Source organism: Thalassophryne amazonica, chromosome 11 (assembly GCF_902500255.1).
Source record: "Thalassophryne amazonica chromosome 11, fThaAma1.1, whole genome shotgun sequence".
NCBI classification, from domain to species: Eukaryota; Metazoa; Chordata; class Actinopteri; order Batrachoidiformes; family Batrachoididae; genus Thalassophryne; species Thalassophryne amazonica.
In genome coordinates, this window is record NC_047113.1 from 33,565,510 (window position 1) to 33,585,084 (window position 19,575).

Genomic DNA, 19,575 nt, shown 5'->3' on the forward strand with positions numbered 1-19,575 from the left:
TGACATTTTCTTGATTTGGGGTTGTAAAACGGGTGAATAAGTGATGCTAGAAGTGTGAATTGCATTGGTTTTTGAGTGAATTCTACTCACCAGAGAAGAAGAAGCAGGAAACACTGATCAAAAACAGCAACATCATGCTCTACACGAAAGACAAACACCGTGTCAATCTTTCAAAGCCTAAACTGAACAGAAGCTCATTAACAACTGGCTCACAGGAAGTTACTCAAAGAGAAAGTTTCCTCCTTTTGTTTCGCTAAATGACCACAAACTTCCTCATGCACTTTAAGTGAGCACTTTGAAGTTGGCACCAAGTTTGAGATTCAACATTTGAATATAGGCCTGGCAGTGTTGCTTCCAAACTATGTACTGTGCCACCTCATGCACAAGACCACAAGAACCCACCACCCACAGTGGTTCAAACCCCATGGGCTCCTGCGTGGCACACTCACTATTTAATGTGCAACAACTCTGCAAAGTTAATATGTATTATTATATAACAGCTGAGTGGATCTTTGTCATTTGATTGGTGCTTTGTATGTCACATGACATGGATTCATTCATCCCATTTGTGTTGCATTGCATTTAGAGTGCAAATTTGGTTCCATATGTTTGGTACCATTGCACTCTACATGCGCATGCGTCCTCGTACAACACACGCACATACAACAAATCCACTGTGCTGTCTGGAGGCTGTGAGCAGGAAGAGAGAAAGAAAAACTGGACTCATTTCTGACGTGATTTTTTTTTTTTTTTTGCTGCACTGAGGACATACACAGTTGACCGAGCCAGTTGCGTGTGTGCGGGGGACAACGACACGATAATTTGACTGTGCTAACTGACGCTGCTACACACACACACAAATGCACTCCGCTGTCAGCCATCTAGATGCATGAAGACCTGTTCACATGAAACGCTGATGTGATTTTTGGCTGGACTGAGGAACTACACAAAAAGTCTTTTTTTTTTTTTTAATGGAAATCCAAAGTCAGTGCACAGCATCACTGGACTACATGTTACAGTGGAACACCAAAATGTCCAGTGGTCCCTTTTCTGTTTATAAATTAATAAAATATCAAATGACAAGGATCTATTTTAACGGTTATATAAAAACAAATAATGAATGTTTTTACATTCTTTCAATGGAACGAATATTTCATGAGGTGAAAGCTGGAACATACCATTCAACAAGGTGAACAGACATGATGATTCATGTCTATTCATGTGTCCTTGTCCTCTGTCTCCCTCTTGTGACCGTTCTGGTTTTTGGTTTTCTGTGTTGTCACTGTGTTGTGCACTTCCTGTTTAATTTTGTCACCTGTTCCTAGTGTGTTTTTGTTGCTTTCTTCCTGTCTCTCAGCTATTTTGATATTAGTGATTTCCATAGATGGTAGAGTGCATCCGGAAAGTATTCACAGAGCTTCACTTTTTCCACATTTTGTTATGTTACAGCCTTATTCCAAAATGGATTAAATTAATTTTTTCTCCCTTAAAGTACCCCATAATGACAATGATTTTTTTTTTCGATTTTTGCAAATTTATAAAAAAAACAAAACACAAAACAACAACAACCTAAGAAATGCAAATACGTGTTGTGACACATCGGGAAGACAGACTCAAATGCAAATGTGGCCGTTTCATGGCAAAAAACAAAGATAACAATTTATAAGAAATGTGCTGGTGAGGTAGATGAAGTGGTGACCAGGAGGTGAAGTCACTGGTGCAGGTTGCCAGGTGAGCCAGTGGCGGCTGTGGACTGTATAAAGGGAATAAGCCACAATGATGTGTTCACAGAGAAATGCTAGAAAAATAACACAAGGGGAACGAGCTAAGGTGGTGAGAAGAGAAACACACTGGCAGAGAAACACAGAAGGTAGGAGGAGACAAACCCAGAACCCAGACCACAACACAGCCTTTCCCATGAAGCTCAAAATTGAGATCAGGTCCACTGATCATCCTCCTGCATGAGCATGTATGCACAAATCCTGTCTTTGGACCAATTATAATAGCAGGGATGTGGCTGAGACCTTGGATTCCGGCTATGTGTCGTGTTTGTGGCATAAGAGTAAGCGCTGTGTAGAGGGGGGTAGTTTGGAACAGACTGGAGAACGCTCCTTCAGTTTGATTAGTAATTGTATGGATTCCAGACCAAGTTTAACATTTTCATCAAATAACAGACCAAAGATATTAAAGCTATGTAGTGCTAATATCTTTGATTTCAACTATAACAAGAGTCATCAGGAGATGACATATCACTCCGGTCCCCATAAAATCAGGAATTTGGTACCTGTACCAAATTCCCAAGTACCTGAATCAGGTACTTGGGATCACCCAAGTGCACACTTGTGCTAAATATGAATGAAATTGGTCAGCTGGTTCTTGAGATATCACACTAACAAGGGTGGGAATGACAATATCAAGGTAACCGCAATTGTCTTTAAAGCGTCTTTTGTTTCTACTGTATCCATACAAAATCAAATCCTTCTAGGAACTTCTTCAAAATGGATAAAATGACAAAGGTAAGCTCTTACCCAAATATAGTTTAATGATGTTATATTTGCTGTTGTTATACAGGACACACACACACAAAAAAAGACAAATAATATATAATAGTATAATTTTGATGGCAAAACAATTTATTCATAGGTGCAGATTTTTGGGTCCAAACCATTATTTGGAATCTTCACGAATGAACTCTTGAATTTTGAAAAAATCATTGAATGTATGTGAAAACCAAAAGGCCTCAACTGTTTTCCTTTTTTTGTATTTTTCAAATCTCTCCAGAGATGTTCAATTGGATCCAGCTTTGAGCTCTGGCTGGGCTACTCAAGGACATTCACAGAGTTGTCCTGAAGTCACTCCTTTGATATGTTGGCTGTGTGCTTCGGGTCATCGTTCTGCTGAAAGATGAACCGTTGTCCCAGTCTGAGGTCAAGAACACTCTGGAGCAGGTTTTCATCCAGGATGCCTCTGTACATTGCTGCATTCATCTTTCCCTCAATCCTGACTAGTCTCCCAGGTCCTGCTGCTGAAAAACATCCCCACAGCATGATGCTACCACCACCATGCTTCACCGTAGGGATGGTGCCTGGTTTCCTCCAAACATGACATCTGGCATTCACACCAAAGAGTTCAATCTTTGTTTCATCCGACCAGAGCATTTTGCTTCTCACGGTCTGAGTCCTTCAGGTAATTTTTGGAAAACTCCAGGCGGGCTGCCATGTGCCTTTTACTAAGGAGTGGCTTCTGTCTGGACACTGTACAGAGAGGAATGCTGACAGAGTGACCATCAGGTTCTGCTTCCTGGTCACCTCCCTGACTAAGGCCCTTCTCCCGCGATTACTCAGTTTAGACGGGCGGCCAGCTTTAGGAAGAGTCCTGGTGGATCCGAACTTCTTCCATTTGCAGATGATGGAGGCCACTGTGCTCATTGGGATTTTCAAAGCAACAGAAATGTTTCTGTACCCTTCCCCAGATTTATGCCTCGAGACGATCCTTTCTCTGGAGGTCTACAGACATTTCCTTTGACTTCATGCTTGGTTTGTGCTCTGACAACTGTGGGGCCTTATATGTAGACAGGTGTGTGCCTTTCCAAATCATGTCAAAACAACTGAATTGACCCCAGGTGGACTCCAATTAAGCTGTAGAAACATCTCAAGGATGTTCAGTGGAAACAGGATGCACCTGAGCTCAATTTTGAGCTTCATGGCAAAGGCTGTGAATACTTACGTACATATGATTTCTTAGTTGTTTTTTTCTCTACATTAGCAAAAATCTCAAACAAACAAACAAACCTTTTACACATATCCATTATGGGGTATTAGGTGTAGATTTTTAAAGAAAAAAATTCATCCATTGTGGAATAAAGCTGTAACATAACAAAATGTGGAAAAAGTGAAGCTCTGTGAATACTTTCCGGATGCACTCTGCCATCTATGGAAATCACTGATGACAAAATAGCTGAGAGACACAGGAAGAAAGCTACAAAACCACACTAGGAACAGGTGACAAAATAAAAACAGGAAGTGCACAAGAAAGATAGAACAGTGACAACACAGAAAACCAAAAACCAGAACGGTCACAAGAGGGAGACAGAGGACAAGGACACATAGACATGAATCATCACAGGGAGCTGTGCAGATTCATGTCAGAGTCGCTGTGATTGACTGCATCAGTAATACATATTAACTTTGCAGAGTTGTTGCACATTAAATATTGAGTGTGCCACGCAGAACTCCATGGGGTTTGAACTAGAGGTGGGCGATGCCGGGAATTTTGGTATTGATCCGATACCAAGTAAATACAGGCCCAGTATCGCCGATAGATACTTTTTCATATTTAAGCTTCATAGATGCAAAGGATCCAAAAGACCTAGGATAGAATTTCGCCATTGTACGTGACATTGTACGTGACAACAAAATAATTTATTATCACAATCAACATTTTTGTTTAAAAAAAAAAAATATATATATATATATATATCTCAATCAACACAACTTAAAACAATCTCCTGAGGTAGAGGGCTGACTCAAGGAGAGCGCTGAGTGGGCGGGCCAGGCTGAGCCTACCTGCATGGCTGGTGCTGCTGAGCCATGTGACGGCGCAACAACAAAAGATCAGAGGGGTGAGAGTGCGCTGCTCCATGTTGTGTGACACAGTGTAGCGCTGCTCTAACAGACAGAGTAGCCTTTGATGAATCTCCATGCGCAGCAGTCAGTGCATGTGGGAGACAAAAAAGCTTGAGTATCGATCTCTTTACACGAGGATCATTCAATATCAATACCAGCGTTGGTATCGATATTAGAATCGATCCGCCCACCTCTAGTTTTAACCACTCTGGGTGGTGGGTTCTTGTGGTCTTGTGCATGAGGTGGCACAGTACATAGTTTGGTAGCAACACTGCCAGGCCTATATTCAAATGTTGAATCTCAAACCTGGTGCCAACTTCAAAGTACTCACATAAAATGGCATGAGGAAGTTTCTGCTTATTCAGGGAAACAAAAGGAGGGAACTTTCTCTCTCATTGAATCAGTGTGTCAGTTGTTAATGTGTTTCCATTCAGTTTAGACTTTGAAGATTGACACGGTGTTTGTCTTTCGTGTAGAGCATGATGTTGCTGTTTTTGATCAGTGTTTCCTTCTTCTTCTTCCTCTCTGGTGAGTAGAATTCACTCAAAAACCAACACAATTTACAGTTTTAGTATCACTTATTCACCTGTTTTACAATGAAAATAAATATTATAACAATCAGAAAAATGTCATCACATTATTAAATTATGTCCCGCTGTACCTCTGGAAATGTAAGTGACAATTGCTTTTACACATGTGTAGATGTAAAAGAATGAAATAAATCAGATTAATGGTGTACATGTACCAAAGAAATCAGACTATTGGGGAGAAATCTGGGTCTGTTAAATTTCTCATAATCGGTTAAGAGTCATATCCGATTAAAGAATATTGCATTTTGCTGTTTACGTCAGATCAGATAACTCCAGTAATCGGGTCGCGATCAGGTTTTTAGTGTGCATGGAAACAGTCCCAGTGTTATGCATGTTTATTAAATTTGTGTTCTCAAGCTTTTTTGCAGTAAGCAAGGTGTTTTTGGATTTCACAACTCATTATTGAACTGTTGCAGATGGGTTTTTCCTTTCCTTCCCTTTTGTAAGCAGTTTCTGCATTTAATGGTGTATTAATTTGGAAGGGTTGCCATCTGTTGGCGTAGTTTGAATGCCAGAGTTATGACAGATGCCTTTGTCTTGGTGGTTTTCCTCACTCTTCTCCTTCTTGCACAGTCACTGTTTTTGAGAACTATTTACTCCCTACAGATTTACCCCAGAGTGCCATACTGTTTGTATTTCTTAGTTGATGTACAAAAAGTCCAAGACCTATTCAGTGACTTGGAAATGTTCATGTACCCATTTCATGACTTGTCTGAAGGAATCTGGCAATAAAACTGATTATTTACAGGTATTATATCAGGTTTGTTCATCAAAACTGGCTGAGCACAACTGCAGGACACAAACACACAATTCTGTAGGTTAGAATCGTTTACTGAAGACATATGCTGGAGTCAGTACACAATAAGGCAGTCAAAAACAAGCAACAGTACAAAAAAACATCAGGCTAAAGGCAGGGTCGAGAAAAACACTCTGAGGCAAGTAGGAATAAGCAAAAACACAAAACAGAGCACACTGATCTGACAAGGGACTAGTGCAAACAGTGAACCTTAAATACAGCCAGGTGATGAGCTGCAGATTAGAAACAGGTGTGTGTGGCAAGCACCAGAACAAGGGTGTGGCCAGACACAGGGAAACGCCCACCACCAAGCACCAAAAGAAAGACAAGAGAGATAGTGACAGAGAAAACCCAAGCAGGAAAAAGACCAGCAAGAGAACTAACATGTAACAAAAGCAATCACAAAAAAATAAAACAGAACCAACTCAAATCCTGACATATTATACCAAAGTGTTCCTTTACTAATGCAACCCATCATCTTTCTGTTTATATTTTTAATTGGTTTACATCAAGTTGTAAAGATTTGCTTTCAGTTTGAGTTTAAGGAAGATCATTTTAGACATTTTTATTTATTTATTTATTTTTGTATTTGAAATGGCTTAAACAAATTAAAATGTGTGAAATACCAAGTGTTCCAATACTTTTGAACGGCACTGTATATCCAGCCTTGCCTTTATCACTTGTATCTATAAATGTGAAGGAAGAAGAAGGTGAAAAAAAGTAAAACACGCGATTGGGTAAGTTTTACAATCCAGTTACAACTCCTCATGTTTTCACATGGAAAAGCTGCCATGCCATCAAATTTAATAACTTTTGATGCAGGAGACGATACACATAAAACCTATCCTATGATTGCAATGTCTGATCCAAACAGACAAGCAGGGGTAGGACCAGTTTGTGTGTATCGGCCCTGGACTATGTCCAATGTCAAAGCTGCTGTGGAAGGTGTTTCTCACCCAAAACAATAATGAAATCAGATTTAGAACGGAAATAAGTCTCTTGAAAAGTTACAGCTTGAACACCCAGGAAGCTGAAAGTGTGATTAGGCTCATGATCAGACAAGACGAAGAAGAAGTGTCTTGTCAGTGGAAACTGGGGGTCCTTTCAGGGGGGACAACCCATTAATTATGAAAAAGATGATAATAATACAATAACATGCTTTTGGAGGGTGGTATGTATTTTCAGAGGCCAGACGTTCATGCCCAGTTGCCCAAAATGACAGATATTCACCCTCATCTAACTCGGGCGAATATCTGTCATTTTTGGTGACTGGGCATGAACGGAGGGGCTCAGAAAATGCATACTGCACAACAAATGCATGTTATTTGCATTATTATCACTTTTTACTGAGATACACAACATGTGACGCATACATAAAAAGTTGGCTCACTTTAACTTTTGTCGTGTCGGCTGGCGCGTGCTGCTCTCCAAATTCGGCAGTGTGTCCTCTCATCAAGCTGGCTGCTTTAGCTGCTGTTCATTGTCGTACTATCCGTGAGAAAATCATCCGGAATATCCATATTAGGACCAAAACACACTTCTCGCCTTTTTATCTTTTCATCTGCGGACAGTTTTTTTTCCCCACTGCGGACAGTTCTTGGGCTGCATGCCCTATGACATCATTTGTTTACACACAGCGGACGGGTATAGGTAGCGTCGATGTAAATCTATGATACCGGCCTAGCAACGCCTCGGTAAAGTGATAATAATAGTGAATATCAAGTTTGCACCCTCCTAAGTTGTACTGGAGAACATTACAGTGGCAGAGCTGATTATACCAAAATTAAGAAATGTAAACAGGGGGAGGACAAGGCTGTTCTCGACTATGCTGCCCGGTTAAAGAATGTATTTGACGCCAAGACTATACCACAACCCTATGATGATACTGGAAGCCATGCACAATGGAAAATGAGTTTTTGCAGGGAATACATCCTGAATTGTCCAGGCATATAAAGAAACATTTGGTAACTTAGGAGACAGGACCTTTCCAGATGGTAAAAGATTGGGTTGTGCATACTGAAAAATTACAAAAGAACCAGAAAAATACATCAAAAGCTACAGGTCTGTATTTTACTAGTTAGGATTGTGACAAAGGTATGGAGATGGATTTTGTGATGTGCTTTTCTGTAATGAACGGCGAGGGAGAGGGAGACGAGGTGGACAAGACAGATGAGGAGGACAGCGAAATAAACAATGAAGTTTGCTTCATATACAAAAAGATGGGAGAGTTGGGCCTACCACATGACTGTTTGGCAAAAATTGATGAAGTGCTATAATAAACTTGAACTTGAATCTCCTGCAAACATCTGACATTGTTGTGTTTGTAGATGGTTCCTTCAGAAAACTTGAAATGGTATGACCACTTAACTTTCCTTTTGCAGCTGAAACTCTTTACTTTAGCAATAGAACTGTCTCTCTTGAATTCAGTAGTGGAATTGGAACTCTTGACTTTAGTCATAAAGCTGAAATTCTTGGCTTTTGTATTGGAGCTGGAACTCTTGACTTTAGTCATGAAACTGCATCTCCTAACTTTAGAAATGGAAATCGAACTCCTGACTTTTGTAATGAAGCTGAAACTCATAACTTTTGTAATGGAGCTGGAACTCTTGACTTTAGCAATGAAGGAGGCCTTTGAACATAGTAATGGAGCTGGATCACTTGACTTTCCTATTGCAGCTGAAATTCTTTACTTTAGCAATAGAACTGTCTCTCTTGAATTCAGTAGTGGAATTGGAACTCTTGACTTTAGTCATAAAGCTGAAACTCTTGACTTTTCTATTGGAGCTGGAACTCTTGACTTTAGTCATGAAACTGCATCTCAGGCAGAGTGACTTTGACAGATGTGTCAAAGTCCAACCTCTTCCCTCGCACCAATCGGCTCAGTCTGCTGAGCTGGTTGTGTTAATGAGAGCATGTATCCTAGGAAAAAGATGATATATGACAATTTATACCGATAGTCATTATGCATTTTCCACCATATGTACTTTTACTACAGAATGGAAAAACTGAGGAATTATCAGTTCCTCTGGAAAACCAGTTAGGCAGAAATAATATTTACTGGCATTGCTGGACCCTGTCATGTTCCAGAAAGAAATCACCATTTGTAAATGTGTGGCCCACACATCACAGACTGATCCAGGTTCACAAGGGAACAGAAAAGCTGATGTTGTAAAAAGAAAGAAAGCAGCCTGTATTTTCCCACACATTTCTGACTCATACAGTGTGACCACAACACCTGTCCTTTTAGACCAGATGGCCCTTAAAGATTTGCAACAAGCAGCTGACAAAGCCGAAAAAAAGCTGAAATCGAAGAAACGTGACGTGACTTGACTGCTGTGTCAGTGTCTCTGCCAGATTTGACATAAAGAGACAAAAAATATTTTAGATATAATTTGGCAGCATTCAGTCACATAGACTGAAAATCGTGGGTAAGAATCCTGCATGGTGCTCGACTTTTTCAGATTGTATTCAAGCAGCAACACTCAAACCTGTATTTTGACCCGTCATGGAAGTCATTAATATTGCAGTTCCTTGACTGGCCACTTGAGGCTTCTTCCAAAACACAGCACATTTCCAGCCACATTTACACCCTGGTACAAAAAACTCTGTACCAGACTGTAGATAGTTTCCACCTCCATGACAACTGTATGGGGGTCAATTTTTTTCTAACTTCCTGGTTTGAGATGTTTTAAGCTATAAAGTTTTGTATAATTACTTTGAGTAACAGCAGCTGAGCCCAATGACTCCTCCTCTCACTGTGCCCGTAATTCACAGTGTTGCCATCTTAGCGACTTTGTTGCTATATTTAGTGACTATTCAGACCCCTGTAGTGACTTTTCAAAAAAGCAACTAGAAACAAATCTAGGGACTTTTCCTAGTGTTATTTGAGACTTTTGGAGACTCTGGTATGAACATATATTGTTCTTACTCTTCCCAACGAGCAGCAGGTCCTTCCGTAGCACTCCCAGGCGGCGCAGCACTATGGCACGAGATATTCACCCTTCTGCAGCCAGACTGAAAATAACTGAGCAAAGCCGTGGTGGCTGGCTGATCCAGGACGAGATGTAAATGTAAAATTTTCTTTGTCTAAAATAAATCACAGCACTACTTACCAGACTTAAAGTGTAGGTGACATGTAAGTGACATGTTTAGCCGCATGTTCTCCTTGAATTGCTGGCTGTCTGAGTGGTGTCCAAAAAATGAGGTGGGCTTCATAGATAATTGGCAAAGCTTCTGGGGAAAACCTGGTCTTGTTAGGAGAGACGGCATCCATCCCACTTTGGATGGAGCAGCTCTCATTTCTAGAAATCTGGCCAATTTTCTTAAATCCTCCAAACCGTGACTATCCAGGGTTGGGACCAGGAAGCAGAGTTGTAGTCTTACACACCTCTCTGCAGCTTCTCTCCCCCTGCCATCCCCTCATTACCCCATCCCCGTAGAGACGGTGCCTGCTCCCAGACTACCAATAACCAGCAAAAATCTATTTAAGCATAAAAATTCAAAAAGAAAAAATAATATAGCACCTTCAACTGCACCACAGACTAAAACAGTTAAATGTGGTCTATTAAACATTAGGTCTCTCTCTTCTAAGTCCCTGTTGGTAAATGATATAATAATTGATCAACATATTGATTTATTCTGCCTAACAGAAACCTGGTTACAACAGGATGAATATGTTAGTTTAAATGAGTCAACACCCCCGAGTCACACTAACTGTCAGAATGCTCGTAGCACGGGCCGGGGCGGAGGATTAGCAGCAATCTTCCATTCCAGCTTATTAATTAATCAAAAACCCAGACAGAGCTTTAATTCATTTGAAAGCTTGTCTCTTAGTCTTGTCCATCCAAATTGGAAGTCCCAAAAACCAGTTTTATTTGTTATTATCTATCGTCCACCTGGTCGTTACTGTGAGTTTCTCTGTGAATTTTCAGACCTTTTGTCTGACTTAGTGCTTAGCTCAGATAAGATAATTATAGTGGGCGATTTTAACATCCACACAGATGCTGAGAATGACAGCCTCAACACTGCATTTAATCTATTATTAGACTCTATTGGCTTTGCTCAAAAAGTAAATGAGTCCACCCACCACTTTAATCATATCTTAGATCTTGTTCTGACTTATGGTATGGAAATAGAAGACTTAACAGTATTCCCTGAAAACTCCCTTCTGTCTGATCATTTCTTAATAACATTTACATTTACTCTGATGGACTACCCAGCAGTGGGGAATAAGTTTCATTACACTAGAAGTCTTTCAGAAAGCGCTGTAACTAGGTTTAAGGATATGATTCCTTCTTTATGTTCTCTAATGCCATATACCAACACAGTGCAGAGTAGCTACCTAAACTCTGTAAGGGAGATAGAGTATCTCGTCAATAGTTGTAGCTCCTCTGAAAAAGAGAGCTTTAAATCAGAAGTGTCTGACTCCGTGGTATAACTCACAAACTCGTAGCTTAAAGCAGATAACCCGTAAGTTGGAGAGGAAATGGCGTCTCACTAATTTAGAAGATCTTCACTTAGCCTGGAAAAAGAGTCTGTTGCTCTATAAAAAAGCCCTCCGTAAAGCTAGGACATCTTTCTACTCATCACTAATTGAAGAAAATAAGAACAACCCCAGGTTTCTTTTCAGCACTGTAGCCAGGCTGACAAAGAGTCAGAGCTCTATTGAGCTGAGTATTCCATTAACTTTAACTAGTAATGACTTCATGACTTTCTTTGCTAACAAAATTTTAACTATTAGAGAAAAAATTACTCATAACCATCCCAAAGACGTATCGTTATCTTTGGCTGCTTTCAGTGATGCCGGTATTTGGTTAGACTCTTTCTCTCCGATTGTTCTGTCTGAGTTATTTTCATTAGTTACTTCATCCAAACCATCAACATGTTTATTAGACCCCATTCCTACCAGGCTGCTCAAGGAAGCCCTACCATTATTTAATGCTTCGATCTTAAATATGATCAATCTATCTTTGTTAGTTGGCTATGTACCACAGGCTTTTAAGGTGGCAGTAATTAAACCATTACTTAAAAAGCCATCACTTGACCCAGCTATCTTAGCTAATTATAGGCCAATCTCCAACCTTCCTTTTCTCTCAAAAATTCTTGAAAGGGTAGTTGTAAAACAGCTAACTGATCATCTGCAGAGGAATGGTCTATTTGAAGAGTTTCAGTCAGGTTTTAGAATTCATCATAGTACAGAAACAGCAGTAGTGAAGGTTACAAATGATCTTCTTATGGCCTCGGACAGTGGACTCATCTCTGTGCTTGTTCTGTTAGACCTCAGTGCTGCTTTTGATACTGTTGACCATAAAATTTTATTACAGAGATTAGAGCATGCCATAGGTATTAAAGGCACTGCGCTGCGGTGGTTTGAATCATATTTGTCTAATAGATTACAATTTGTTCATGTAAATGGGGAATCTTCTTCACAGACTAAAGTTAATTATGGAGTTCCACAAGGTTCTGTGCTAGGACCAATTTTATTCACTTTATACATGCTTCCCTAGAATAGAATTTAAAATTCTTCTTCTTACTTATAAGGTTTTGAATAATCAGGTCCCATCTTATCTTAGGGACCTCGTAGTACCATATCACCCCAATAGAGCGCTTCGCTCTCAGACTGCAGGCTTACTTGTAGTTCCTAGGGTTTGTAAGAGTAGAATGGGAGGCAGAGCCTTCAGCTTTCAGGCTCCTCTCCTGTGGAACCAGCTCCCAATTCAGATCAGGGAGACAGACACCCTCTCTACTTTTAAGATTAGGCTTAAAACTTTCCTTTTTGCTAAAGCTTATAGTTAGGGCTGGATCAGGTGACCCTGAACCATCCCTTAGTTATGCTGCTATAGACGTAGACTGCTGGGGGGTTCCCATGATGCACTGTTTCTTTCTCTTTTTGCTCTGTATGCACCACTCTGCATTTAATCATTAGTGATCGATCTCTGCTCCCCTCCACAGCATGTCTTTTTCCTGGTTCTCTCCCTCAGCCCCAACCAGTCCCAGCAGAAGACTGCCCCTCCCTGAGCCTGGTTCTGCTGGAGGTTTCTTCCTGTTAAAAGGGAGTTTTTCCTTCCCACTGTAGCCAAGTGCTTGCTCACAGGGGGTCGTTTTGACCGTTGGGGTTTTACATAATTATTGTATGGCCTTGCCTTACAATATAAAGCACCTTGGGGCAACTGTTTGTTGTGATTTGGCGCTATATAAAAAAATTGATTGATTGATTGATTGATTGATTGATTTACTTTTTGTATTTGAAATACCATAAACAAATTAAAATGCGTGAAATACCAAGGGGCTGAATACTTTTGCAAGCCACTGTATGTACAGTGAGGAAAATAAGTATTTGAACACCCTGCGATTTTGCAAGCTCTCCCACTTAGAAATCATGGAGGGGTCTGAAATTTTCATCTTAGGTGCATGTCCACTGTGAGAGACATAATCTAAAAAAAAAAAAAATCCAGAAATTACAATGTATGATTTTTTAATAATTTATTTGTATGTTACTGCTGCAAATAAGCATTTGAACACCTACCAACCAGCAAGGATTCTGGCTCACACAGACCTGTTAATTTTTCTTTAAGAAGCCCTCTTATTCTGCACTCTTTACCTGTATTAATTGCAACTGTTTGAACTTGTTACCTGTATAAAGACACCTGTTCACACACTCAATCAATCACACTCCAACCTGTCCACCATAGCCAAGAACAAAGAGCTGTCTAAGGACACCAGGGACAAAACTGTAGACCTGCACAAGGCTGGAATGGACTACAGGACATTAGGCAAGCAGCTTGGTAGAAGACAACAACTGTTATGATTATTTATTAGAAAGTGGAAGAAACACAAGATGACTGTCAATCTCCCTCGGTCTGGGATTCCATGCAAGATCTCACTTTGTGGGGTAAGGATGATTCTGAGAAAGCTCAGAACTACAAAGGAGGACCTGGTCAATGACCTGAAGAGAGCTGGGACCACAGTCACAAAGATTACATTAGTAACACATAATGCTGTCATGGTTTAAAATCCTGCAGGGCAGCAAGGTCCCCCTAAGCCAGCACATGTCCAGGCCCGTTTGAAGTTCACCAGTGACCATCTGGATGATCCAGAGGAGGCATGGGAGAAGGTCATGTGGTCAGATGAGACCAAAATAGAGCTTTTTGGAATCAACTCCACTTACCATGTTTAGAGGATGAGAACAACCCCAAGAAAACCATCCCAACCGTGAAGCATGGGGGTGGAAACATCATACTCTGGGGATGCTCTTCTGCAAAGGGGACAGGACGACTGCACCGTATTGAAGGGAGGATGGATGGGGTCATGTATTGTGAGATTTTGACAAACAACCTCCTTCCCTCAGTAAGAGCATTGAAGATGGGTCATGGCTGGGTCTTCCAGCATGACAATGACCCCAAACACACAGCCAGGGCAACCAAGGAGGGGCTCCGTAAGAAGCATTTCAAGGTCCTGGAGTGGCCTGGCCATGCAGTCTCCAGACCTGAACTCAATAGAAAATCTTTGGAGGGAGCTGAAACTCCAAACCTGAAAGATCTAGAGAAGATCTGTATGGAGGAGTGGACCAAAATCCCTGCTGCAGTGTGTGCAAACCTGGTGAAAAACTACAGGAAACGTTTGACCTCTGTAATTGCAAACAAAAGCTACTGTACCAAACATTAACATTGATTTTCAAAGGTGTTCAAATACTTATTTGCAGCAGTAACATACAAATAAATTATTTAAAAAAAATCATACATTGTGATTTCTGGTTTTTTTTTTAGATTATGTCTCTCACAGTAGACTTGCACCTAATATGAAAATTTCAGACCCCTCCACAAAATCGCAGGGTGTTCAAATACTTATTTTCCTCACTGTATATAAAACACACACACACACACACACACACACACACACACACACACACACACACATATATATATATATATATATATATATATATATATATATATATATATATATATATATATATATATATATATATATATATATATATATATATATGTATATATATATATATAATGGATGGTAAGGAGTCCAACATAGAGAAATATTGGATTCAGAAAAGTTATATTGGCCTCGTCCAATATAACTTTTCTTCAACTTTTCTACCTAATTAGAATACTTGTCTATTTGTATGAGCATCAGTCAGTGTATGTGAAATGGGGTAACACTATGTCAGATGCATTTAATGTTGGTAATGGGGTCAGGCAGGGAAGTACAGTAGTGTTCAGAATAATAGTAGTGCTATGTGACTAAAAAGATTAATCCAGGTTTTGAGTATATTTCTTATTGTTACATGGGAAACAAGGTACCACTAGACTCAGTAGATTCTCACAAATCCAACAAGACCAAGCATTCATGATATGCACACTCTTAAGGCTATGAAATTGGGCTATTAGTAAAAAAAAAAGTAGAAAAGGGGGTGTTCACAACAATAGTAGCATCTGCTGTTGATGCTACAAACTCAAAACTATTATGTTCAAACTGCTTTTTTAGCAATCCTGTCAATCACTAAACTAGTATTTAGTTGTATAACCACAGTTTTTCATGATTTCTTCACATCTGTGAGGCATTAATTTTGTTGGTTTGGAACCAAGATTTTGCTCGTTTACTAGTGTGCTTGGGGTCATTGTCTTGTTGAAACACCCATTTCAAGGGCATGTCCTCTTCAGCATAAGGCAACATGACCTCTTCAAGTATTCTGACATATCCAAACTGATCCATGATACCTGGTATGCGATATATAGGCCCAACACCATAGTAGGAGAAACATGCCCATATCATGATGCTTGCACCACCATGCTTCACTGTCTTCACTGTGAACTGTGGCTTGAATTCAGAGTTTGGGGGTCGTCTCACAAACTGTCTGCGGCCCTTGGACCCAAAAAGGACTATTTTACTCTCATCAGTCCACAAAATATTCCTCCATTTCTCTTTAGGCCAGTTGATGTGTTCTTTGGCAAATTGTAACCTCTTCTGCACGTCTTTTATTTAACAGAGGGACTTTGCGAGGGATTCTTGCAAATAAATTAGCTTCACACAGGCGTCTTCTAACTGTCACAGCACTTACAGGTAACTCCAGACTGTCTTTGATCGTCCTGGAGCTGATCATAGGGTGAGCCTTTGCCATTCTGGTTATTCTTCTATCCATTTTGATGGTTGTTTTCCGTTTTCTTCCACGCATCTCTGTTTTTTTTTTGTTTTGTTTTTTGTCCATTTTAAAGCATTGGAGATCATTGTAGATGAACAGCCTACAATTTTTTGTACCTGTGTATAAGTTTTCCCCTTTCCAATCAACTTTTTAATCAAACTACGCTGTTCGTCTGAACAATGTCTTGAACGTCCCATTCTCCTCAGGCTTTCATAGAGAAAAGCATGTTCAACAGGTGCTGGCTTCATCCTTAAATAGAGGCCACCTGATTCACACCTGTTTGTTCCACAAAATTGACGAACTCACTGACTGAATGCCACACTACTATTATTGTGAACACCCCCTTTTCTACTTTTTTTTACTAATAACCCAATTTCATAGCCTTAAGAGTGTGCATATCATGAATGCTTGGTCTTGTTGGATTTGTGAGAATCCACTGAATCTACTAGTACCTTGTTTCCCATGTAACAATAAGAAATATACTCAAAACCTGGATTAATCTTTTTAGTCACGTAGCACTACTATTATTCTGAACACTACTGTATATTGTCCCCTTATCTCTTCAACATCTATATGGATGAACTGTCAAAGCTGTTAAACAGTTGTAAAACAGGATGTATGGTTGGTGACCGCATAATTAATCACCTGATGTATGCAGATGATTTGGTGGTCTTCTGTCCATACAGTGCTGGTTTTCAGCAGTTATTAAGGATATGTTCCCAGTATGGGTATGTCTTTGACATTAAATATAATGCCAGAAAGAGTAATATCATGATTGTTAGAAGTAAGGCAGATAAGAAGTTGTCAACTCTTGACTTCTTCCTGTCTGGCACAGTTCTCAACATATGTAATGAGGTTAAATTGTAATCCAGCCTCGGGGGGAATTTCTTTTGTTGGTTGGATTTTGGAGTTTGGCTCCTTAGTGGCTGTTATGATAACCTCAGGCGCACCTGACCTCTCTTGGATAATTGCAATCAGTTCACCTGGAGTGGGTGTGTGAGGCGGTGGATAAGAGGGGCTCTGTAGTGTGAGGTGGGGAGAAACACTCCATGGAGAGAAAAAGATTCGGCGGCGGGAGGTGTGACGAGCAGCCGGTATAAGGAGTGACTGGACAATAGGAGTCGTATCGACATTGACGTCACGAGTTCCAACTGAATGCTTGCACCGGAGAAAACATCACAACGCGGATTATATGTGGCGGCAGGGGAGAACCCTGCCGTGTCTGTAAGTACACTTTATGTGTTTGTAAAGTGGTGTTTCCAACAAAAAGTGGAGTTTCCTTGGGGGAGGACAGTGGTCGTGCGCTCGTTGGCCTGGGTATGTGTGTGTGTTAGGTGCACGGGAGGAGAAGTGACGGAGAGGAACGCCAGGAGGAGAGACGAGTGAGGCGGAGATGTTGCATGCAGTAGCCGGGGAGGAACCCTGCTTCGCATGAAAGACTACGTTGTGCCACGTCGGAGGGAAGGAGGACACGCCCCCTAAGCTGATAGTTGGGAAGACGTTTGCGGATTGGCGGACGCTTGGTTGGACCTGGACTGGCTGTTCCCGCCTATTGACTGCATGGTTTTTGTGCTGGAGGTTTTGTATTTTAATTAGAGTTTGAGATTTTGTATTTTCATTTTTTTTCCTTTTTTAGTTTTAGAAGATAGTAATAAATTATTAATTTATGGTTTGCCTTGTTTGGTTACTTCAGCTCTTATTGGTAATAATCAGTTAAATTGGCCACTCGGTGTTTTAAATCCATTTGTCAAAAATCATAATATTTTACAAAAACCTTCATTACAAAATACTTAGGGCATTTTGTACAAGATGGCCTGTCTGATAACCATGACATTTATAGACAGTATTGTATGATGTATGCACAAGCAAATATGCTGATCAGAAAATTTGGTATGTGTTCATTTTCTGTAAAAAAAAAAAAAAAAAAAAAAACACTTTTTAGAGCTTTCTGTATCCCAGTGTACATTGCGCATTTGTAGCGGCGATATAAAAGAAGCAGTTTACAGAAACTCTGTGGCGTACAATGATGGTATGAGGTTACTGCTCAAAGTGCCTAGATGGAATAGTGCAAGCCATTTGTTTGTAAATGTTCATGTACCCACGTGTCCTGCTGTGCTCAGGAATCTTATGTATAGATGTATGTGTAGACTTACTGTGTCATGCAACAGCATAATTCTAATATTAGTGAATCCTGCAGTGAGTACAGTCAGGTTCACTTCAAGACTATGGAATCACTGGCGTCAGTTTATATCTGACTTTATGAATAATGTTATGTATTGTGGGTTTTTAGATCCTATTAACTTATTTATTTTTACTTTCTGTATGATTGTATATATTTTTATGGATCTGGAATAAAGATTAGATATGATACACGTGTGTGTATATAAAGAGAGAAAGATGTAATTTTGTCTCTGAATGGATATTTTGTAAAGATGTGGATTACCCTTACTAGTTTTTTTTTTTTTTCAAATTATCATATATTCTTGATATTTCAGACTGCATATCAAACGACAAGCCCATGTGTGCCGCTATATCCTGCATTGTAGAACCGAAGATGGGGTTTGCTGCGCAACCGGTAGGTTGAGTATGTTTACTGTGCCTTTTTTGCTTGCAAATGTCACCTTTCCTGATTGACTGGTTTATTTGACTTTACAGTCACTCAGTCCTGCAGAAATTCATATGAGAGCCCATATGAACAGAACCAACCAACCTCCAAGCACGCACACACACACACCAATCCGGATCACCTTCAGTGGTGTCTTCCATGCCCTAATTTCTATCTGTGGTGCAAGTTTGGTGACAATCCGTGAAATAGTGTAGAACAATTTTTTTATGTAAATAAATGGTAAATTGGACTGCATTTATATAGCGCTTTTCCATCTGCATCAGACGCTCAAAGCACTTGCAAAACACATCAATGCCTCACATTCACCACGATGTGAGGCTGCTGCCATGCAAGGAGCCCACTACACACCGAGAGCAACTACAGGATTAAGGACCTTGCCCAAGGGCCCTTAGTGATTTTCCGGTCAGGCTGGGATTTGAACCGAGGATCCTCTGGTCTCAAGCCCAACTCTTTAATCACTAGACCATCACCTCCCCTTCAAAGCAAAGTAAAATCTTGATTCTGGATCTGGATCACTTCCAAAATTTAATGGAGTCTTCCATGGCCTAATATCTATCTGTGGTGAAAATGTCAATATCCGTGCAGTAGTTTTGATGTAATCCTGCTAACAGACAGACAGACAAATCAACGCCGATGATTAACACAAAGGAGAAGTCACTCAGAGTGTGAGATGTACGAAACATAACAAAGTTATCAAAAATCCCAAGAGCCACACACTTGAACTATGACACACAGAAGGCAAGGAAAAGTGCTGAACATTTTACCAGCTACATGGTTTAGAA

The 19,575-nt window shown here is 40.2% G+C and overlaps 2 protein-coding genes across 4 annotated transcripts in view; one reads left to right on the top strand and one right to left on the bottom strand.

The window, feature by feature from the left end:
- LOC117520379 overlaps positions 1–19,575 on the bottom strand; it is a 42,162-nt gene that overhangs the window by 19,341 nt on the left and 3,246 nt on the right. Inside the window, exon 1 of one of the 2 annotated variants that reach the window (XM_034181726.1) lies at positions 91–230. The exons of the other annotated variant lie outside the window; for it this stretch is intronic. Within the exon in view, the coding sequence (XP_034037617.1) occupies positions 91–136 (46 nt within the window). The 5' untranslated portion in view covers positions 137–230. Of the gene's footprint in view, positions 1–90; positions 231–19,575 lie in introns of those variants that run through there. 2 annotated transcript variants of the gene reach the window in all.
- Positions 5,063–19,575, top strand: part of LOC117520378 — a 38,192-nt gene continuing 23,679 nt past the window's right edge. For both annotated transcript variants that reach the window (XM_034181723.1, XM_034181725.1), the window contains exon 1: positions 5,063–5,153. In XM_034181723.1, the coding sequence (XP_034037614.1) occupies positions 5,105–5,153 (49 nt within the window). In that variant the 5' untranslated portion in view covers positions 5,063–5,104. The remainder of the gene's footprint in view (positions 5,154–19,575) is intronic.